The following is a 23,643-nucleotide window of genomic DNA, read 5'->3' as shown; positions in this document are numbered from 1 at the left end:
GGGCATCCTCGGCAGGGCTAAGGTAGACTCCCAAATAGAGGAGGTGCATGGTGCTCCAGGCGAAAGGCCTGAACTCCTCCGGCAGGGAGTCCACCCGCCACTGACCCAACAGGAGTCCGGAACATTTCTCCCAGTTGATCTTGGCGGAGGATGCGTCCGAGTAAATCTGCTGGCATTCCCGCATCCTCCGCAAGTCAGCGGGATCCATGACCGTGAGGAGCACGTCATCGACGTAAGCCAAGAGGACCACCTCCACGCCCTGCCCTTGCAGAGCCAGTCCCGTCAACCTCTTCCGCAACGGGCGCAGGAATGGCTCCACGCAAACGGCGTATAACTGACCGGACATGGGGCATCCCTGACGCACCCCCCTCCCGAAGCGAAGGGGCGCCGTCAAGGACCCGTTAACTTTAATCAGACACTCCGCGGCGGCGTACAGAAGTTGGATCCGGGCGACGAAATGCGTCCCGAACCCGAATGCGCGCAGAGTCCCGAAGAGATACTCGTGATCCACCCTGTCGAACGCCTTCTCCTGATCCAGGGAAAGGAAGGCGACCGACAGACCAGCCCTCTGGGAGTGGTGGACCAGGTCCCGGACCAGATGGATGTTATCGTGGATGGTCCGGCCCGGGACCGTGTAGGACTGGTCGGGGTGGATCATGTGGGCCAGCACGGTGCCAAGGCGAGCAGACATGGCCCTGGCAAAGATTTTATAGCCCGTGCTGAGGAGGGAGACCGGGCGCCAGTTCTTAAGGAGGCGGAGATCGCCCTTCTTAGGCAGCAGGACAATGACTGCCCTGCGCCAAGAGAGGGGCATCTCCCCGGTCACCAAACTTTCCCCCAGGACCCGCGCGTAGTTGCCCCCCAAGACGTCCCAGAACGTCCTGTGGAACTCCACGGTCAGCCCGTCCAGCCCCGGGGACTTTCCCCTAGAGAGCTGGCGGAGGGCGCCGGTCAGCTCCGCCAGGCTTAGCGGAGCGTCCAACTTTTCGGCGCGCTCCAAGCTGACCTTCGGCAGGTCCTCCCACAAAACTCTGCGCGCATCCTCGCTGGACGGATCCGGAGAGAAAAGAGCCCCGTAGTAGGCGCGGGTCTCCGCGCTGATTCCCTCCGGATCCGAGACCAGAGATCCGTCGTCGGCCAGCAGCCCCAAGAGCTGCTTACGGACCCCCCGTCTTTTTTCCAGCGAGTAGAAAAAGGGGGACCGCGGTCCAGGTCCCGCAGGAGCTGGATCCGCGACTTCACGTACGCGCCTCGGGACCCGACGAGCTGCAGGTCCTTCAGCGCGCCCTTCTTCTCTTCGTACACCTTCCGCAGGGCCGGGTCCTCGACGACCTGACCGAGACGGGACTCCAGGTCGAGCACCTCCTTCTCCACCCGCCCGACCCGGGCCTCCGGCCTCTTGGTCGACCCCTTCGCATACTCCTGACAGAAGAGACGGATGTGAGCCTTGCCCACATCCCACCATAGCCTCAAGGAGGGGAAGCCCCCCCGCTTCCTTCTCCAGTCGGCCCAGAACCGACAAAACGAATCCCGGAACCGCGCGTCCTCCAGCAGCAGGTTGTTAAAATGCCAGTACGCGGACACCCCCCCGTGCGCGCAGTGGAGCAAGCTCCGCCCACATCAGGTGGTGGTCCGTGGACGGCACCGGCCGCATGGAAGCCGCCGGAACGCAGGAGACGTACGCCCGGGAAATGTAAAGGCGGTCGATTCTGGACCTTCCTCCCCCAGACCTCACGCTAGTGAAGGCGCTGGAGTCGGGGTGGAGATTTTGCCAGACGTCCACCAAGTCGAAGGACCCGACCAGGTCCCTCAACTTTTCCATCGCCACCGGGCTTCGCGGGGGACCCGAACGGTCCCTCGCCTCGAGGGTGCAGTTAAAATCCCCCCCGAGGATGACGCACTCGCCCACGTCGACGGAGACAAAAGAGCGGACACTTCTTCGAAGAAGCGCACTAGCTGCGCACTGGTCTGAGGAGCGTACACGTTCACCAGATGAAGCGGCACGCCCCCCAGGCGAACAGTGACCTGGAGCAAGCGGCCCGGCATGTGCTCCTTGACCCCCAAGCTCTCCGGCTGAAAATGCGGGGCCAGCAAGATAGCCACCCCGCTGGAATTGTTGGAGACGTGACTCATGCTGACCCCTCCTTGCCACTCCAGGAGCCACGTGGCTTCGTCTCCCGGAACGGTGTGGGTTTCTTGCAGGAAGCACACCGCATACTTCCCGTCCCGAAGGACCGAGAAGTTATTGAATCTGCGGCGCGCCTCCCTGCTGCCGTTGATGTTGAGGCTGGCTATGGTTATCTTCATATCAGAAGCATAGTGCAACCTCTCCCTACACCTAACGGGGGGAGGAAGCGCAGCCACTGGTCAGCCGCCACTTCCTCAGCAGCCCAGTGAGAAACGTTCTGAGCCGACGCAGCTCGAGCGGGTTCACACCCTCGTCCGTGCCCATGATCTCAATGGCGGCGTGGACGGATACCATGAGCAGCGCCAGCTCCGACCACCTGTCGAGGGCCAGCCGGACCTTATTGCGCCGACCCAGGCACGTGGCCATAAAATCCCGGAGTTCCCTTACGGGAATGAGGGGAGACTCGGCAAGGGGCACGAGGTCATCCATTGCCTCGTTGGCGCTGGAGTCCGAATCGTCCTCCGTGCCCATCACCGAGTCCCCATCCTCCTCCAGGGGGTCATCACCAGCGGCCGACCTGTCCGCCGCGCAGTGCGCAGCGAACGGCTCGGCCGCACCAGCCAGCTCCGCCTCCACCCAGATCCCACCCCCAGGATCGGCGGCAGAGGATTCCTCCCTGGGCTCCTCTAGGGGTGCTGGGCCAGAAGACAGCGGCGATTCAGAGCTCCCCTCCACCCCAGACGCCAGAACGACCGGAGAAACCGGGGAGAGAACAATTCCCAGCTCCTCCAGCACGTCCGGCACCAGAGACGCAGCCAGGGGGCCATCCTCCTCCCCGCCACCAACCTCCGACCCAGCGGATGGGGTGTTTTGAATTAAAAGCTCTACCAGGACGAGCAGCCCCTGGGAGATGTTCGGGTTGTATTGGGCGAGCTCATTATCCTCGAGCTCTTCCGACCCAGACCCCAGGCCGCCTGACCCGGCGAGGGGTAACGGCACCGATAGAATGTCAATTTCCGCCGCAGGTTGTTCCGCGACCCCCCCCACGGGCAGGGTCTCATCCCCAGGAGGCACGCGCCGGACAGACACATCTACCTCAGCCTCCCGAGGGACAGGCGGCCCCTGCCGATCGCTGGTGATGACGACAGCGGGGGGGGGGGCGCAGTACCCGCGGCGGGCGATGACTCCCCCTGCTCGGAGGGACCTTCCTCCTCCCGGTCCTCCTCCTCTTCCAGGGGTTTGCGCCTTCTTTTTAGCACGGAGGGAGCGAGGGAGGCCTCCATGTCTGCAGAGGCCTCCTCCTCAGCTCCCTCCGGCGGAGCAGGTTTGTCAGGTTCCTCGGGCCCGAGCCTGGCCGCAGGTATCGGCGTTACCGCTGTGGCGGTTGCGGCCACAGGCTCGGGCACGAGGCCCCTCCCGCTCGTGTCTGCCCCGATTAACTCTGCGAGGAGCGCGGGTGTAAGGGGCTCAAGTAGCAAGGGCTGGCCATCCACGGGGGGACCCGCCCTAAGGTGTTTATTTTTTCACCGCGCCTTCTTTCCGGCCGGACACGCTCCCTCCCCCCCGCTGGAGGCCTTGGTGGCATCAGCCCCTGACGTCGACCGCGCATCAGACGTTCCCGACGCACGGGCAGATCCGGGGGGAGGAGCGGCGGCGGCGCCAACCTCGGCCGCACGAAATGATCCGGCGGCCTTGGAGGCGGGGCAGTTTTTCCGGATGTGCCCCACCTCCTTGCAGGCGTGGCACCGCACACCGTCCGACGTCCAGAAGACGTGATAGGCGGTCCCCTCGTGGTGGACGACGAATGCCCCGTCAGTGTCCTCCTCCCGCGCCAGCTGGATAAACAGCTGGCGCCGGAAGGAGAAGACGTGGCGACGGCTGGCCTCCCGGAAGCCGAGCGGGATGGGTGTGATCCCCGACCTCACCTCCCCAAGTTGACGTAGATGGGGAAGGAGGAGCTCACCAGGAACATAGGGCGGGACATTGGAAATGACGATCCTCTGCGCGGTGGCCTCGAGAGGATCCACCGGCAGGAAGGTCCCGCCCACGGTGAGCCCCTTGGCGACGGCCAGGGACACCGCCCGCTCCGACCCCAGGAAGAACACAACCTTCCCATACATTTTTGAGGCCGCGACGATGGCTGAGGGGCCGCCAACCCCAGCCATGGCTTTAACGCAGGCCTCAATAGTCATAGTGGGGTGAGTGTAACTCTTCACCCCAAGCTTTTTTGTCATCAGTCTGAATGGTGACGGGGCAGCAGAAGCAGCGGGGGCAGCTGTGGCTGTGGCTGCCACTCCCGCATACGTCTTGGCTGGCCCCGCCACCGGCGAGGATGCAGTCGCCATTCTGGGGTGGTATTATAAAGGGCTACACTCACCCCAAGTCACAGGCCTGAAGGTGGAAATGGCCTCAGGTATTTTTTTGGTCCTCTATTGAGCAGAGGGAACTGTTTAAAATGAAGGCACGCCGCTCCCCCTATTGACTGAGATTGGGGGAGGGGCCTTCTCTCCTCTGCTCAATAGGCAATTAATTAATAGAGTCAATTGAGGTGCCTTAGAGAAACAGGCAGAGAGAGACAAAGAGAGAGAGAGAGAGGGGGGGTGGGAAGGAGGGAGGCCGCAAAGGCAGGGCCGCCACTCAGGATGGCGGGTGGGTGGGTGTTGGCAGGGGTGCACTCTTCTGATGGAAATTTAAAGTCTCTGATAGTGGTGGTCTTCTGGCAGGGGGAGAAGATGTCTTCACCTGGGAAAGCTGGAGATGCCCAGGCTCAGTCCTGCACCAGGTCTTAACGATGTAATTAATGGAATTAACCACTTCACCTAGGCAGCTCCAGCTGGCCCAGGTCAGGCAATAGAAGGGATGCTTATTTGTGGTGCGTGTGGCCTAGTTTTGGCAAGAGCCACACACACACACACAGCCACCCCTTGATGTTCCGGCCTTGTTTCTTCTTTTCTCCCCCGACCTAAAATACAAAGGCCTAGAAATTCAGTGCCCTTAGCGCCGATTTTGCGGCGCTAGAGGGCCTAGCGCTGCAATTGGCGCCGGCGCCTAAATTGCCTGGGGCCCTTCCGCCGCGGTAGACCGGTAGCTCTGCGCCGGCACCGATGACGTCATCGGTGTGTGCAGCGTCCCGGTTGCCATGGTAACCCGCCCGAACTGGGAAATTGACTTGCGGCCGCCTCGCCCGTGGCAGCCGCAAGCAACGTTCTGGCAGAGGTGCCTTGCACAAGTTTGCGCCGGCGCATTAAAGGCCCCGCGGCGGCCGGCCGCTTTCCCGCCGCCCGCCTGGCCGCAGCTCCCTCCCCGGACTTCCCCCCCCCCCCCCGGAACAGAAGCAAGCCCGGCACTTGTCCGAGGTGCCGGGCTCATTTTTAATAAGATTATCGCGGGCCGCGGCCGGGTGCAGGCAGGTCCTCCTTAAGGGAAGGAGGAGGCCTGCACTTCCCGAACCTGCCGCACCGCAGCGGGCGCCGCAGCGCCGGAATAGCGCCGAAATTCAGCGCATAGCGCCAGTTTTCAGGCGCTAACAGCTTTCAGCAGCGCCGGCAGCCGTTTGGGCGCAGAAGTCGTGAATTTTTGGCCCGACCAGCGCGACTTAGCTCCGGCACTAACTTCCGGCGCTAAAGCCGTTGCTGCGCCAAAACCCAATTTCTAGGCCAAAGTCTTTGGGAGAGTGCCCCAAATAACACCCACCTGTAGATATTTTGAAGATGATATTCCTCCCTCCTTCCGAACAGTTGGTGTTGGTTGATAGTGGTTTCTCTCCCCTCTCTCCTCCTGAAATGGAGGCCAATTTGAGGAGGCAGTAATGGGAAAGGCCTCTCCCCTGGTTGGTGGTGTTGCTGGCCTCCCTTCTCCTTCTCCTCCTCTGTCCTCTCCCTCCAGGCACCTCAGTTGCTATGATGATGGTGGAGGTGGAGGTGGTGGTGGTGGTCCAGCGTTCTCCTCCTCTGCCTGGTCAGGGGACCACCACTTTAGTCCACTCTCCTAGTCTGGCTGCTCCCTCTGCTTGTGCTTGCAGCTGCACAGCCAGCAATGCTGTGAATGCTGAACAGAGGATAACTTAAGACTGAAGTACAGAAGCCTGCTATGGCTTTATATACAGGGGTGGTCACTGCCGGTACTGCAGTATAGAATCAGTTCTTCTCTTAAAGGTACATACACAACAATTCCTCCCCTTTTAGATAAACAGTACATAACATTCATTTAACAACTAAATAATAACTAATTACAATTACAATTTTCTCTGTACTATATACATCAACTGAAATAATCATTTATAAGTTCAGTCTTTGAGGAGGCTTCCTGATCCTGACTGGATAGCACCTTTCTCGAGTATCCTGTTCTTGCGGCGGAGTTGATTCTGGCTCATTGTCATTGGTTGGTTCGTCAGCTTCCAATACCACTGCTTCTGAGGTAGACGCAATCTGTACTTCGGATTGATTACCAGGTGCACCTGCTCGTGGTATGGGTTTGGCTTGTTCCTGTGACTCTAGAATCTGGTCAGCATGGCATCTCACGATGCTCTCTCCAACATCCACTGCGTACATTAGTGGTCCCTGCTGTGTACATATCGTTCCTGGCTGCCATTTTTCTGTTCGGTAGTCGCGGGCCAAGACGGGTTGCCCTATCTTAAAGCTCCTGGTTGGCTTCTCATTTATGTGCTGGAATTGCTTGTCCTCAACATCTCGTCTTATGTTTGGTTTGAGCAAATCCAGGCAACATCTTAGCCTTCAGTTGAAGAACATTATGGCTGGAGCTTGGTTGGTGACTGCATGTGTCGCATTCCGGTAAGCAAACAAGAAATTATCCACCTTGTGTTGCAGTGCTGTGTCGTCGTTATACATTGCCTTTATTGCCTTTTTAAAGGTCTGAACAAACCTCTCAGCCAATCCATTTGTGGCTGGATGATATGGGGCAGATGTGTAATGTTTCACCCCATTATTCCTCAGAAACCTCCGGAAATCCTCGGACACAAACTGTGGCCCATTGTCGGAGCAAATCTGTTCTGGCAAGCCATTCCTGGCGAAGATGGTCCGTAGGACTGCAATAGTTTTCTCCGTGGTGGTGGAGGACATTTTGATGACCTCTGGCCATTTCGAATGGGCGTCCACAGCGATTAGGAACATTGAGTCCATAAATGGACCAGCAAAATCAATGTGTACCCGTTACCATGGAGATGAGGGCCACTCCCATGGATGTAGCGGGGCCTGTGGTGGAGCGTTTTGGACCTTCTGGCATCCTGTGCATCTCTTGGTCATATCCTCGATTTCTTTATCGATTCCCGGCCACCACACAAACGCCCTGGCTAGGCTCTTCATTTTTACCCCTCCCAGATGACCCTCATGAAGCTCATTAAGCACTCTATCTCTCAACTTGGGTGGAATTACCACTCGGGATCCACACATCAAGGTCCCCCGGCACACTGACAGCTGTTCTCTCCTTGGCGAGAATGCTGGCAACAGTGAGTCACCATGTGCTGGCCATCCCTTCACCATCAAATCATAGACCCGAGAGAGTGTCGGGTCATTTCGGGTTTCCTTCTCTATACTTGAGTTTGTAACAGGTAGACATTCGACTATGGTTGCATGGAATATCTCAACAGGGTCCACTGCAGGTGCTTCCTCTACCGTAGGCAACGGTAGGTGCGACAGCCCATCAGCGTTTCCATGCTGTTTCGTACCCTTGTACTCTATGTCGTACTGATGTGCCCCTAGAAAAAGTGACCATCTTTGCAGCCGTTGCGCCGTCATCACCGGAACGCCCTTCTTCGGGTTAAAAATGGAGACCAGGGGCTGATGATCAGTCAGTAGGGTGAATTTCTGCCCGTGCAGATAGTGATTGAACTTCTTCAACCCCCACACCAGGCTGAGGGCCTCCCTGTCAATGTGGGCATAGTTACGCTCGGCTGAGGTTAACAAGCGCGACGCAAAGGCTATTGGCCTCTCTGAACCATCAAGGAATTTGTGTGACAGCACCGCTCCGATGCCGTAGGGAGACGCATCAGATGCTAACCGAATCGGTAGTGTTGGATTGTAGTGGGCCAATACTTCTTTTGAAGTGATTAGGCATTTACATTTCTGAAAGGCACGCTTACACTCATCACTCCATTTCCATGTTACTCCAGTTTGCAGCAGGGCATTCAGTGGGTGCAGAATTGTAGATAAATTCAGCAAGAACTTATGGTAGTAGTTCACCAACCCAAGGAACAACCTCAGTTGCGACACATTTTCCGGTGCTGGAGCCTTGACTACAGCCTCAATCTTGTCCGGCGACTTATGCAACCCTTCCTCATCAATCATGTGGCCACATACGAGATTTGTCTCCTGAAGAACTCGCATTTGGGGTGGTTGGCTCGTAGCCCATATTCCTGTAATCTAGTGAGCACCTGCTCCAGGTTGGCAAGGTGTTCACTGTCATTTTCGCTCGTAACCAGGATGTCATCCAAATAACACTGGGTCCCCGGGATCCCTTGCAGGACTTGTTCCATCGCCCTCTGCCAAATAGCCAGGGCTGATACTACCCCGAATACCAGTCAATTGTACTGGTAAAGGCCTTTGTGAGTGTTTATCGTGAGGTATTTCCTAGATGCTCCTTCCACCTCCATTTGTAGATACGCTTGGGCCAGATCAATCTTTGTAAAGCGTTTCCCTCCAGATAGTGAGGCGAAAATATCTTCTATCCGTGGAAGTGGATATTGTACTGTGTGCAGGACTGGGTTCACAGTTACCTTGAAGTCCCCACAGATGCGAACCTTCTTCGGCTCCCCAGGCGTGCTGCTCAATGATTTCTTCATTACAGGAACGATGGGTGTGGCCCACTCGCTCCAGTCCACCTTGGACAGCACACCCGAATGCTCCAGACTCTCCAGCTCTGCTTCAACGGCTGGGCGGATCGCGTAAGGTACCGGTCTGGCCTTAAAAAATTTTGGGTTTGCGTTATCTTCGATTTTTATCGTTGCCGTTATTCCTTTTAGAGTCCCAAGTCCTTGTTGGAACACCTCTTTCGCGTCAGTTAGAATTTTTGACAGTCGTCCAGGTGTGATGTCGTCATCCTTTTTGTCAGTCACAGTTAGCGCCTGAATGGAATGCCAATCCAATTGTATTTTTTGGATCCATTCACGTCCCAATAATGGTGGTCCTCCATCTTGTAGTATATATAGATACAGTTTCTGTGTTTCCTTGCCGTTGTATTCAACTGGCTCCCTTATTTTTCCTCTGGGGTCGACGTTTTGCCCCGCGTATGTCTTCAATACAATGGACGTGTCCTTCAAGGGTAGGTGTGAGAATAGCCGCTCATAGTCTCGTCGATTCATGACAGTTAGGGCTGATCCTGTGTCCAATTCCATCTTTACTGGGGACCCTGCTATCATGAGGGTGACCCAAATGGTTTGGTGATCCTCCTTTGCGATCACGTTGTGTAACTTTAGACAACTTAGTCTCCTGCTCCCGGAGTCCTTATCACCCTCCTGATCTTCCGAACTACTGTCTGTCAATTTCTTTACTTTCTTGAACTTTTCCTTAGTAGTTCTTGTAGTGTTGGATTTCTTTCCCGACCTGCAGACTCTTGCTATGTGTCCCATTTTCCCACATTGCCTGCATACTTTGTCCTTAAACCAGCAGTCCTTCTGATCATGGGTTGTTCTGCCGCAGCGATAGCACTTTTCTGCTCCATACGCCATTTCGTTAGCGCTGTATTCTTGTGGTTTCTGTTGTATTTCTGCAGCTCCCCGTGCTGCTGCTTCGTAGGATACTGCCATGCTGAAAGCCTGTTCTAGCGTCAGGCCCTTTTCCGAAAGTAGTCATTTCTGGGTTCCTTCACTCTGGAGCCTGCAGACAAACTTATCCCGTAAGGTGTCTGCCAGTCCTGCTCCGAACTGGCAGTGCTTCGATAACTTGCGTAGTTCCGTAAGATAGTCAGCATTGCTCTCATCTTTGTGCTGGTTTCTTTTATGGAACTTGAATCTTTCTGCTATCAGCAGCGGTGTAGGGTTTAGGTGTTCCTGTAAGATATTAACAATCTCTTCAAAATTTTTCTCCATTGGTTTAGCTGGGGTAATTAAATTCCGCAATAGGCCGTACGTTCTCGCGCCCATCAAATTTAATAATACCGACGCCTTCTTTCCATCGGCCACCTCATTTGCCTTGCAGTACACTTCAATTCTTTCCACATACGTGGTCCAGTCTTCTACCTCGTTGTCGAAAGCAGTGATACTGCCACTTTTCGTCATCTTGGGTGATTTAAAATGGCGCCTCCCGCGCTTTTTCTTCTTCACCGATGGATTAAAATGGCACCTCCTGCGCTTTTCCTTCTTCCCCAATGGAATAAAATGGCACCTCCCACGCTTTTCCTTCTTCCCCTTGCTGCCACGCTGCTCCTAGCGTTCTGCAGGGTAATGGCGGCGACCCGCGGCTTTGGCGCGTCTCACTTTTCCTTCCCCTTGTTTTATTTTCGCTACGCTGCCCGGTTCTTGAGCACCGACCGCGCCCTGTGCGCTCCACCCTCTCTCTCTCTCTTTTCCTCCCGACGACGCTGCACGGCCCCTTTGCAGAGCCGCTCGATCGAGCTCGAGCCCGCCGCAGTCCGGAAGGGTCAGCGTACTACCTGCTACCAGCACGATTTGCAGGAACACCTTGACTGGGGAGCCAAGCCCAGCTCTCCACAGCCTCTCCTGCAACTCTCCGAACTTCGAGGGATCCTTGGGCGGTTGCCCACGGTCGACGCCCGTTGCTCTGACTTCGACCTCCAAGAAGCTTCTTCTCAGGGAAAGATCCCCGTGAGGTGATGCAGTACTGCAGGTGAGTTCGAACCTGTTCGTCGCCACTGTAGTGTCCGCGCCTTAATAATACACGGACTGCAGGAGAACAATAAAACAGGTATTTACTGAACAGAGGGTAACTTTAGACTGAAGTACAGAAGCCTGCTATGGCTTTATATACAGGGGTGGTCACTGCCGGTACTGCAGTATAGAATCAGTTCTTCTCTTAAAGGTACATACACAACAAAAGCCAGCCAATCAAAGAACTACTCATTCTGCCACTTATGAAACCAATGAATTAGCAGCACCAGTTCAAATCAACCCACAGATAACTCATCAAATAAACAAGTTTTAATAGTTTCTGAACAGCTCCTAATATTGGGAATTTAAAATAAAGTCAAGGTAGAATTTAAAAAATTTATACTTTTTCCACAATCACTCCCACCAAAGTTAAACTCCACACCCTTCTGGCCAATCACACTCCAGTGGTCTTTCATCACTCAAGTTTTATCATCTTACTTCACCTTGGTAACTCGAGTAAGTATATGAACATATAAGGAGTAAAGGTAAAAATAGGATTCATCATTAGAATGGTGAAGAATGTATTGTTTTATTTGCGGTATCCCCCATAAATCAGCTTAAATAAAATGGCAAATACACAGTTTAGCAATTGCCAGTACTTCTCAACTTACCCCCAGGTAATGGCCATCGATGAACACCACAGGTAAGGAAGGAGATTCATTAGCTCTCTTGCAACGCTCTTCTAGATCCTTTCCATAATCACTGTTCAAAGCAATATTTTTCTCTTCCAACTTTACGCTGTGATTTTGGAAAATTTTCCTCACTAACTCACAGCGGTCAAATGTTGTCCTCACAACACGAAGGCTAGTTGTGTAGATTACTATTCTTCCAAATTCTAGTGTTAGTGGTGGCTGCAACAAATAAAGAGAGGTCTCAAACACAGCATTATCCTTTCCTTATTATGTTAACTCTCTAATTAACTGATATTTTTAAGTAACTGTATTATTTTAATTTGTATACGAAAAATGACGGACAGGAAAAGACCCTCTGGTCCATCCAGCCTGTCCCACACTATTGTGATACCTTGTGTATCACAATATATACACTCTCCATTCCACCCGTGATATGTAAAGACCCCTGACCCTAGTATCTGGGATGAGTTCACAGGTACATCATGTGATTTCCTGGGAGAGGTGAAACACCAGGTAAAAACCTAGGCCGATTTGGAGGAAAAAATCTCTAACCAGAGTTTGTAAAGTGGAATAAATGTGTGAAAAATCAGCAGAGGCAACGTTGAAATAAAAATGTGTTGATACAAAGTAAGATTTTGCAATAATCTAAAGAACTAACCATGACCACTGAGCCTTTGTACCTGAGTTAATAGTGTATAAAAATTGTTAACTGGCCTTTGAAAATGGAATGTTTTACACCCATGAGCTCACTCACCTCCGAACACTGTGAATTTTTTTCCACACAGTGGGGGGAATTTTAACCCCCAAGGGCGGGTGTGTTGGGAGCGGGTGGGAAGTAAAGTAATTTAAAATCTCAGACATGACCTCAAACCCGCCCACTTCCGGTTTTAGGAGGCGGGTCAGTCAGTTAAAGCTTTAAGGAGGCTGCGTGTCTCCATTTTAACAAGATTTTTATTTTTAACCCATGGAGGCTGGGTTTCCCAGGACTCAATAATCCTGGCAGGTAAAAGGAGGCGAGAATTGCAATATCCATGAGGTTAGTGCCTTTGCAGCATTGAATGTGGGCCAGGAGGAGCAACGGTGCTTCCTCCAGGCCCAACAAGCTATGCTCTTTACACACCTCGTGATCTCCAACTCCCCCCAGTGATCCCCAACTCCACCCAACGATCTCAGACTCCCCTCCCCATGACCTCCGACTCCCCCCACGATCTCCAACTCCCACCAGCGATCTCCGACTCCCCTCCCCATGATCTCCGACTCCCCCACGATCTCCAATTCCCCCCAGTGATTTCCAACTCCCCCCAGCGATCTCCGACTCCCCTCCCCATGACCTCCGACTCCCCCACGATCTCCAACTCCCCCCAGCGATCTCCGACTCCCCTCCCCATGATCTCCAACTCCCCCACGATCTCCAACTCCCCCCAACGATTTCCGACTCCTCCCGATCTCCGACTCCTCCCAATCTCCGACTGCCCCCATCCCCACCCCCGTGATCTCTTACTTAACTGGCATCTGCTCCCCGGCTGCTTTCCTGGCCGACATGCTGTCAATCAGCCTGGCTGCCAGGTGGGCAACCTGCTGAAAAAATGTAAAAGACGTCCTGCAGTTACTTTCAGCAGGATGTCCGGGAAACCCTTACTTCCGTATTTCCCATCCTGAAATGCTCCCACCGCACCGCCCCCCCCACCACCCCACCACCACCCCTTCATGGCCCCAAGTAAATATTGAGGCCCATATGTCACATACATATGTCCTAGGGGTATTTCTGTTTGCTTTTGACTTAGGTGACCTTTTTCTCAACATTTAAAAGTCTATGAATCAATCTGTCAGGAGAGCAGTACTTCCCTAGTTGCCTGTCGATAAGAATATGCCTTTATATCTCCTTCATACTCCAAACAATTTTTGATATCTTTATATTAAAATTGGTACATTCTGATTAAATTTAGAATAATGTTTTACTTCACAGTCGATACATTTAAAATCTATTAGAACATTTTGAGTGAAATCATGTCAGGTTGGTTCCGACGGTATTTTGAATTTGGCTCTGAGGGTTATGTAGATAGTGAACACTTACAGAAGCACAGAAATTACAGCACAAAACGAGGCCATTTGGTCCATTGTGCCTGTGCCAATGCTAGCTCTTCCACTGAAGCTGTCTATTTTAATCCATTTTCCTGCCCTTCCCCAGTACAGGAAACTTTGTGCTATCCGGCACTGATGGGACCGAGCTGTTGCCGTTCCCTCAAAACTGCCGGACACACCAGCGTTAATGTTGAAGCGTACGGAGCTTTTCATCTCCGTATCTGACAACAAACACTGTTGCTTAGCAACAGCTTCTAAACAGTCAGCCCGTACCTTGGAAGCGTCTCTGTAGCTTAGCAACAGCTTCAGAGAGACTTTCCAGAACCTGACTGTTGAAAAAAAAGCCACGAGAAGAAAAAAAACCTAACAAAACGGCTCCTGATTTTTGCCGGTGGCTTGAGCTTGCCAGACATTTAGCCTCCGGATAACACAAAGTTTCCTGTACCTTGTTAAAAAACTTCCTTTTCAAGTACTTATCCATTTCCCTTTTAGATTATATTATTGTTTCTACTTTAGTAGCTGCTTATGGTAAAGCCCCCCCAAGTTCTCATAATCCTTTGTGAACAAATTCTGGTAACTTGCCCTTTCAGTCTTGTGGTGATAAATCTGAATGTTTGTGTATTTGTTACTGAGTTACCAACAGGAAGAAACAATCTATCACTATTCACTTCCTCAAAACCTTTCACAATTCTATATTCCCTTAACCTTTTCTGTTCCAGTGAAAAATTACCCAATTTTTCAAGCCTTTTTGCCACAACTATTTCTGGTATCATTTTAGTGAATCTGCACTGTACCCTTTCCATGGCTCTAATATCCTTCCTACAATGGGGTGCCCAGAACAGTATGGCCGAATCAAAGTCTTGTACAAATCTTGTACCACTTCCTTCCTTCAATTCTCCTATATATGAAACCCAGAATCTGATTTACTTTTATTATGTTCTTTCGAACTAATCTCCCAACTTTTCCAACCTATCTATCTATCTACACCTCTAGATCTCTCCTTTCCTCCACTCTGCTAAGAATCTTACTGTTACGTCCGTGTAATAATAAGAAAAGAACTGCAGAGAATGGTACAACAGGTGTTTACTCAACGTGGTTCAAACAGCAACTGACTGTACAGATCACTACTCAGGGTTTATATACAGGTGTGGTCACTGCCGGTACAACAGGATACAGGAGCTGTAAAAAGTAGTTCTCCCCCTTAAAGGTACATACATTACAATTCCTCCCCTTTTAGATTAACAGTACCATAACATTCATTTAACAATTAAATATCAAACTAATTAAAATTAACACTTTTAACATGCAACCTTAACTGAAAATAGTCTATTTATAAATTCAGTCTTTGGGGAGGCTTCCTGATTCTTTCTGGATAACGCCTTTCCCGAGTGTCTCGCTCTTGGTGCGGAGGCGATTCTAACACCCTGTTGTCAGTTGATTCACCAGCTTCCAATGCTATTGTTTCTGAGGTAGATGCGACCAGTACGTCGGGTTCCTCACCAGGTATGTATGGCCGAGACATGGGGTTGACTTGTTCCTGTGACTCTAGGATCTGGTCAGCATGGCGTCTCACAATGTTCTCCCCAACATCCACTGTGTACATTAGTAGCCCCTGCCGTGTGCATATCGTTCCTGGTTGCCATTTCTCCGTTCGGTAGTCGCGGGCCAAGACTGGTTGCCCTACATTGAAGCTCCTTGTCGGCTTCTCATTGATGTGCTGGAATTGCTTACTCTCAACATCTCTTCGTACATTTGGTCTGAGCAAATCCAGACGAGATCTCAACCTTCGGTTAAAGAACATCATGGCCGAGGCCTGGTTGGTGACTGCATGTGTCGCATTTCTGTAGGCTAACAGGAAATTGTCCACCTTATGCTGCAGTGGAATGTCGTCATCGCACATGGCCCTTACTGCTTTTTTAAAGGTTTGTACGAACCTCTCAGCCAATCCATTTGTGGCTGGATGATACGGGGCGGATGTGTAATGCCTTACCCCATTCCTTTTCATAAATCTTCGAAACTCTTCGGACACAATCTGTGGTCTGTTATCAGAGCAAATCTGCTCTGGCAAGCTGTTCCTGGCAAAAATGGTCCGTAGGACTGCAATAGTTTTCTCCGTGGTGGTGGAGGACATTTTGATCACCTCAGGCCATTTCGAGTGCGCATCCACGGCTATTAAAAACATTGAGTCCATGAATGGACTAGCAAAATCAATATGCACCCGTTGCCATGGAGATGAGGGCCACTCCCATGGGTGTAGAGGGGCATGTGGTGGTGCATTTTGGACCTTCTGCCATCCTGAGCAGCTCTTTGTCAGGTCCTCAATTTGCTGATCGATCCCCGGCCACCACACATAAGCCCTAGCAAGGCTTTTCATTTTCACCCCTCCCAGATGACCTCCGTGAAGCTCATTGAGCACTCTCTCCCTTAATTTGGGTGGAATTACCACTCGGGATCCACACATCAAGGTCCCCTGGCATACTGACAGCTGTTCTCTTCTGGATGAGAATGCTGGCAACAGTGAGTCACCATGTGCTGGCCATCCCTTCACCGTCAAAGCATATACCCAAGACAGTGTCGGGTCATTTCGGGTCTCCTTCTCTATACCAGCGTTAGTTACTGGCAAGCATTCAATTATATTCGAATGAAATATTACGACAGGATCCACTGCTGGTACTTCCTCCGCAGTAGGCAGTGGCAGGCGTGATAGCCCATCAGCGTTTCCATGCTGTTTCGTGCCCTTATACTCGATTTCATATTGGTGCGCCCCTAGAAAAAGGGACCATCTTTGTAGCCGTTGCGCAGTCATCACCGGAACGCCCTTCTTTGGGTTAAAGATGGAGACAAGTGATTGGTGGTCAGTCAGCAAGGTGAACTTCTGCCCGTGCAGATAGTGATTGAACTTTTTCACTCCCCACACTAGGCTGAGGGCCTCCCTGTCAATCTGGGCATAGTTACGCTCGGCTGAGGTTAGTGACTGAGACGCAAAGGCTACTGGCCTCTCCGAGCCGTCCGGGAATTTGTGCGATAGCACCGCTCCAATGCCATAGGGTGTTGCATCACACGCCAACCGAATTGGTAGTGCTGGGATGAAATGAACCAACAACTCTTTTGATGTGATCAATGCTTTGCTCTTCTGGAAAGCTCGTTTACATTTGTCACTCCACTTCCATGGTACCCCCGTTTGCAGTCGGGTGTTCAGTGGGTGTAATACTGTAGACAAATTCGGCAAGAACTTATGGTAGTAGTTCACCAGCCCGAGGAACGACCTCAGTTGTGACACATTTTCCGGTGCTGGAGCTTTGACTACTGCCTCAATCTTTTCAGGGGGCTTATGTAACCCCTCTTTATCAATAATGTGGCCACAATACGAGATCTGCTTCTGGAAAAACTCGCATTTGTGGCGATTAGCTCGGAGCCCATATTCCTTCAATCTAGTGAGCACCTGCTCCAGGTTGGCGAGGTGATCACTGTCATTTTCGCCCGTGACCAGGATGTCGTCCAAATAACACTGGGTCCCTGGAATCCCTTGCAGGACTTCCATTGCCCTTTGCCAAATAGCTGGAGCTGATGCTACCCCAAACACCAGCTGGTTGTATTGGTAGAGACCTTTATGAGTGTTGATCGTGAGGTACTGTTTCGAGGCTTCTTCTACCTCCATTTGCAGGTACACCTGGGCCAGATCAATCTTAGTGAAGCATTTCCCTCCAGATAGCGAGGCGAATATATCTTCAATCCGCAGAAGCGGATATTGTACAGTGTGAAGGAGTGGGTTCACTGTCACCTTAAAGTCCCCACAGATGTGAACCTTCTTTGGTTCCCCAGGCATATTACTCAACGACCTCTTCATTACAGGAACAATGGGTGTAGCCCACTCGCTCCAGTCCACTTTGGACAGTACTCCTGAACGTTCCAAACCTTCCAGCTCTGCTTCGACAGCTGGGCGGATCACATAAGGTACCGGTCTGGCCTTAAAAAACTTTGGGCTTGCATTTTCCTCTATTTTGATAGTCGCTGTTATGCCTTTTAGTGTTCCGAGTCCCTGCTGGAACACTTCTTCGTCAGTTAGCATTTTTGACAGTCGTCCAGGTGTGATGTCGTCATCCTTTTTGGCATCTACAGTCAGTGCTTGTATGGAATACCAATCTAGCTGTATCTTCCGGATCCATTCACGTCCTAGTAGTGGTGGTTCTCCATCTGGCAATACATATAGGTCCATTTTTGGTGTTTCCTTGCCGTTATATATAACGTTCACCCTTATTTTTCCTTTGGGGTAGACTTTTTGCCCCGTGTACATCTTCAAGACAATCTTTGTATCTCTCAAGGGTATATGTGAGAATAGCCGCTTGTAGTCCCTTCGGTTTATGACTGTTAGGGCTGATCCTGTGTCCAATTCCATTTTCACTTGGACTCCTGCTATCTTGAGCGTGACCCAGATAGTTTGGTGATCCTCCGTTTTGATCACATTATGTAGTTTCAGACAGCCCAGCTCCTTGCTTCCGGAGTCTGTATCACTCTTCTGTTCGTCTGAACTACTCTCCGTCACCTTATGTACCTTCTTGTACTTCTCCTGTGGGGATTTCTTGCTGCTGGTTTTCTTTCCCAACCTGCAGACTCTTGCTATGTGTCCTACTTTTCCACACTGTCTGCACACTTTGTCCTTGAACCAGCAATCATTATGGTCGTTTGTTGTTCTGCCGCAGCGATAGCACTTCACTGTTCCGTATGACATTTCATTTGTGCCATATTCTTGCGGTCTCCATTGTATCTCTGCAGCGCCCCGTGCTGCTGCTTTGTGTGATACTGCAATGCTGAAAGACTTATCCAGCGTAAGATCCTTTTCTGATAGAAGCCGTTTCTGGGTTCCTTCACTTTGAAGCCCACACACAAACTTGTCCCTTAAAGTATCTGCTAGTCCCGTTCCAAACTGGCAGTGTTTTGATAGCTTGCGCAGTTCCATTAAATACTCAGCATTACTTTCATCTTTATGTTGGTTCCTTTTGTGAAACTTAAATCTTTCTGCTATCAGCAGCGGTGTGGGGTTTAAGTGGTCCTGTAGGATTGACACTATGTTTTCAAAATCCTTTTCTACTGGCTTCTCTGAGGTTACTAGGTTTCGCAGTAAGCCATACGTTTTTGCACCCATTGAATTCAACAATACCAGCGCTTTCTTGTCATCTGGCACTTCATTCGCCTTGCAGTATACTTCTATGCGTTCGACATATGTCGTCCAATCTTCGACTTCATTGTCGAACGCTGTGATACTGCCACTCTTCGGGATTTTTGGGTGTGGTTAGTCTGGCTTAAAATGGCATCTCCTGCGCTTTCCTTTCTTCCCCGCTGTGGCTTAAAATGGCGTCTCCCGCGCTTTCCTTTCTTCCCCGCTGCGGCTTAAAATGGCGTCTCCCGCGCTGCTGCCAACGCCGCTCTCGGCGGTCCTCGTGGCAAATGGCGACGCCCTGTGGGTTTCGTGCGCTGCTCCTGCACTGCTGCCAATGCCGCTCTCTGCGGTCCTCGTGGCAATGGCAGCGCCTCGCGTTTTCCTGCGCGCCTCTCTCCCCCGTTGACGCTGCTCGGCCCTTGACCACCGGCTGCGCTCTGCTCTCTCTCATCTCTCTCCCCCGTTGACGCCGCTCGGTCCTGAACACCAGCTGCGCCCTGTGCGCTCTGCCCTCTCTCTCTCCCCCTTCGACGCTGCTCGGCCTTTTTCTGTGCCGCTCGGTCGAGCTCTAGCCCGTCGCTGTCCGGGAATGGTCTGCGCAGTACCTGTTGCCAGCCCGTTTCGCTGGACCACCATGACTGGAAAGCCAAGCCTGGCTCTCGACAGCCTCCCCTGCGATGCTCAAATCTCCGCTGGATGACTGGGCGGTTGCCCATGGTCGACGCCCATGCTTCTGGACTTAACCTTCTTCCACTGTTCTCCAGGAGCGAATCCCTGGGAGGTGATGCAGAGTTGCAGGTAGGTTCGAATCTGCTCGTCGCCACTGTTACATCCGTGTAATAATAAGAAAAGGACTGCAGAGAATGGTACAACAAGTGTTTACACAACGTGGTTCAAACTGCAACTGACTGTACAGATCACTACTCAGGGTTTATATACAGGTGCGGTCACTGCCGGTACTACAGGATACAGGAGCTGTAAAAAGTAGTTCTCCCCCTTAAAGGTACATATACACTTACCATTTAGGGTCTACTTCTATTCATTACCACCAACAAAAGGTGTGTGTTTTTTTAATATTCCTACCTTCATGTGGCGTGCTCCTCTCGGATCCACATCACTACCGTGGATCACTGCCGACCCGCGTTAGCTCCCCTCCCACTCTCCTCCTCCCCCACCCCACAGGACTTATTGGCGGCCAGTACATCGGTGAGCTGCCGCTGGAGGAATGACAGGCGCTGGCAGCCTGAAAACAGGCCTAAGTTCATTTCTAGGCCTATAGCTCTCACCTACTCTATCTATGTGCCTTAACCCCAGGCTCAGAAGGATGCCTCTACCTCGACAGAATTTATCTATTTCCCACATTAGCCATCTTTATGGACAGTCTGAAAGACGTTACCAATTTAATCCAAATTACAATTCTGGCCAGTTTTGTGCTGTAGACGCTACTTACTAAGTACTGGATTGGGACTGCGCACATTAATTTCACATGTCACCCTTACAACCAGAAGAGAGACAGAAGACCCTCATCCATTTCATCTGAGATGAATGTAAAGAAGACTATGAATTACATACTATTGGGAATTAAGAGCCACTCTTGTGGTGTCACTGATGACCAGCATCATCATGATGCTTGACATTTCTCTTCGTTTTTTCAGTTTCGAAAATAAAATTAACCATTAAAAACACCCCTCTTTAGTATTATTTTCACAATTAAAGAGCTTCATTCTTTTTATTCCACTTTTCTTCTCTACTCTCCTGATGGTGCTGAGTTTTGTTCAGCTACAATCCCAAAGACACTAGCAGACCATCAGTGCCAAAGTGGCTATTCTTCATTACATAGAATTACATCACATAGAATCTGTAGCACAAAACCATGCCATTCAGCCCAACTGGTCTATGCTGGTGTTTATACACCACATGAGCTTCCTCTCACTCTAATTACCTCTTCCCACCCTGTCCCCATAACCTTTTATTCCCTTCTCCCTCATGTATGCATCAAGCCTCCATCTATCTTCAACCACTCCACGTGGCAGTGAGTTCCATATTCTCACCAGTCTCTGTGGAGTGAGCCTTTGGTTAGTAGTAGCATTCCCATCTCTGAGTCAGAAGATGCAGGGTACTGACCCCTCTCCAGTCAGTCCTGGTGAGTGGAGACCAGAGCTCCGGCTTTGAATTCTGGCTTGACGTCCAGCGGGATACTCGTGTCCCATGGTTGTGGGTGACCCCCGCATCCACCTCCCCCTCATTGTATGGGTTGTGGAAGCCTATAAAAGCTGCCATATTGGACTAACTACCCTATTTTCTGGTATAAAGACAGTTACGGCCATCGAAGGAGCGTTCACGCCGCTGCCTGTGAGACTGCTAATCAGCCTATGAATCCTTCTACTACTCCATGCTATTCTCACAAGGGAAGAGTGTGAAGATACAAAAACAACAAACTCTCTGTGTAAAGGAAGTCCTCCTAACTTCTTCATTTGATCTGTTAGTGGCTCTCTTGTATTTATGCCCCTTTGTTCTGGATTCACCCACAAGTGGAAACAATTTCTCCACATTCACCCTATCGAACTATTTCATAATTATAAAGACCTCCATCAGGTCTCCTCTTCATTTTCACTTTTCCAGAGAATAGACCCACAGCATGCTCAGTCTTTCCTGATAGTGGCATCCTCTCAATTCTGGTAACATCCTTGTAAATCTTTTCTACACTTTCCCCAATGCTTCAATATCCTTTGTGTAGTGTGGAGAGCAGAACTGACACAATGCTCCAAGTGTGGTCTAATCAAGCTTCTATATAAATTTAACATTACATAAGAACATAAGAACATAAGAAATAGGAGCAGGAGTAGGCCAATCGGCCCCTCGAGCCTGCTCCGCCATTCAATAAGATCATGGCTGATCTGATCCTAACCGCCAATCCACTATCACAGAACCATCTCCTGAATCTAACAGAATTAGACACATGAAATAGGAGCAGGATCAGGCTACACGGCCCCTGGGCCCGCTCCGCTACCCACAGGGCCATGACCAATCTGAACCTAGACTCATGTCCAAATTCCTGCCCGCTCCCCGTAACCCTTAATTCCCTTTACTTCTAGGAAACTGTCTATTTCTGTTTTAAATTTATGTAATGATGTAGCTTCTACAGCTTTTTGGGGCAGCATATTCCATGGACCTACTACCCTCTGAGTGAAGTAGTTCCTCCTCATCTCAGTCTTGAAAGAGCAGCCCCTTATTCTAAGACTATGCCCCCTAGTTCTAGTTTCACCCATCATCGGGAACATCCTCCCCGCATCCACCCGATCCAACCCCTTCACAATCTTATATGTTTCAATAAGATCGCCTCTCATTCTTCTGAACTCCAATGAGTAGAGTCCCAATCTACTCAACCTCTCCTCATATGTCCATCCCCTCATCCCCGGGATTAACCGAGTGAACCTTCTTTGTACTGATTCGAGAGCAAGTATGTCTTTTCTTAAGTATGGACACCAAAACTGTATGCAGTATTCCAGGTGCGGTCTCACCAATACCTTGTACAACTGAAGCAATACATCCCTATTTTTATATTCTATCCCCCTAGCAATGAAAGCCAACATTCCAATGGCCTTCTTAATCACTTGCTGCACCTGCATACTAACCTTTTGAGTTTCGTGCACCAGGACCCCCAGATCCCTTTGTACTTCAGTACTTTCCAGTTTCTTGCCATTAAGATAATAACTTGCTCTACGATTTTTCCTGCCAAAGTGCATAACCTCACACTTTCCAGTATTGTATTCCATCTGCCAAATCTTTGCCCACTTACTTAGCCTGTCTATGTCCCCTTGCAGGTTTTTTATGTCCTCCTCACTCACTACTTTCCCTCCCATCTTAGTACCATCTGCAAACTTTGATATGTTACACTCGGTCCCCTCCTCCAAATCGTTAATATAGATTGTAAAGAGTTGGGGACCCAGCACTGACCCCTGCGGAACACCACTAGTTACTGATTGCCAGTCTGAGAATGAACCATTTATCCCAACCCTCTGCCTTCTGTTAGATGGCCAATCCTCTATCCATGCCAGAATATTACCCCCAATCCCGTGATTTTTTATCTTAAGCAATAATCTTCTGTGTGGCACCTTGTCAAATACCTTTTGGAAGTCTAATTACACTACATCCACTGGTTCCCCTTTATCCACCCTATATGTTACTTCCTCAAAGAACACCAGCAAATTTGTCAAACATGACTTCCCCTTCATAAAACCATGCTGACTTTGTCCTATTAAATTGTGATTATCCAAATGTCCTGTTACTGTCTCCTTAATAATGGACTCCAATATTTTACCGACCACAGATGTTAGGCTAACCGGTCTATAGTTTCCAGCCTTCTGTCTACTGCCCTTTTTAAATAAGGGCATTACATTAGCAGTTTTCCAGTCTGCCGGGACCTTTGCTGAGTCCAGGGAGTTTTGGAAAATTATTACCAATGCATCCACAATCCCTACTGCCACTTCCCTCAAGACCCTAGGATGTAAGCCATCAGGTCCAGGTGATTTATCCGCCTTGAGTCCCATTATTTTACCGAGTACCACTTCCTTAGTGATTTTGATCGTGTTTAGCTCCTCCCCCCCTACAGCCCCCTGTTTGTCCAGTGTTGGGATATTCTTAGTGTCTTCTACTGTAAAGACTGATACAAAATATTCATTCAGTGTTTTTGCCATCTCCATATTTCCCACCATTAATTTCCCGGTCTCATCCTCTAAGGGACCAACATTTACTTTAGCCACCCTTTTTCTTTTTATATAACTATAAAAACTCTTACTATCTG

At 50.6% G+C, this 23,643-nt stretch overlaps 1 protein-coding gene across 1 annotated transcript in view; it reads right to left on the bottom strand.

Moving 5' to 3' along the window:
* grxcr1a (glutaredoxin and cysteine rich domain containing 1 a) overlaps positions 1-23,643 on the bottom strand; it is a 158,000-nt gene that overhangs the window by 82,830 nt on the left and 51,527 nt on the right. Inside the window, exon 2 of the mRNA XM_085969424.1 lies at positions 11,579-11,818. Coding sequence (XP_085825550.1) covers positions 11,579-11,818 — 240 coding nt within the window. The remainder of the gene's footprint in view (positions 1-11,578; positions 11,819-23,643) is intronic.

The sequence above is a fragment of the Somniosus microcephalus genome, chromosome 2 (genome assembly GCF_052327205.1).
Source record: "Somniosus microcephalus isolate GS21.2 chromosome 2, FLI_Smic_1.0, whole genome shotgun sequence".
NCBI lineage: Eukaryota > Metazoa > Chordata > Chondrichthyes > Squaliformes > Somniosidae > Somniosus > Somniosus microcephalus.
The sequence above is the reverse complement of the archived record's forward strand: the minus strand, read 5'-3'. Positions and strand labels throughout refer to the sequence as shown.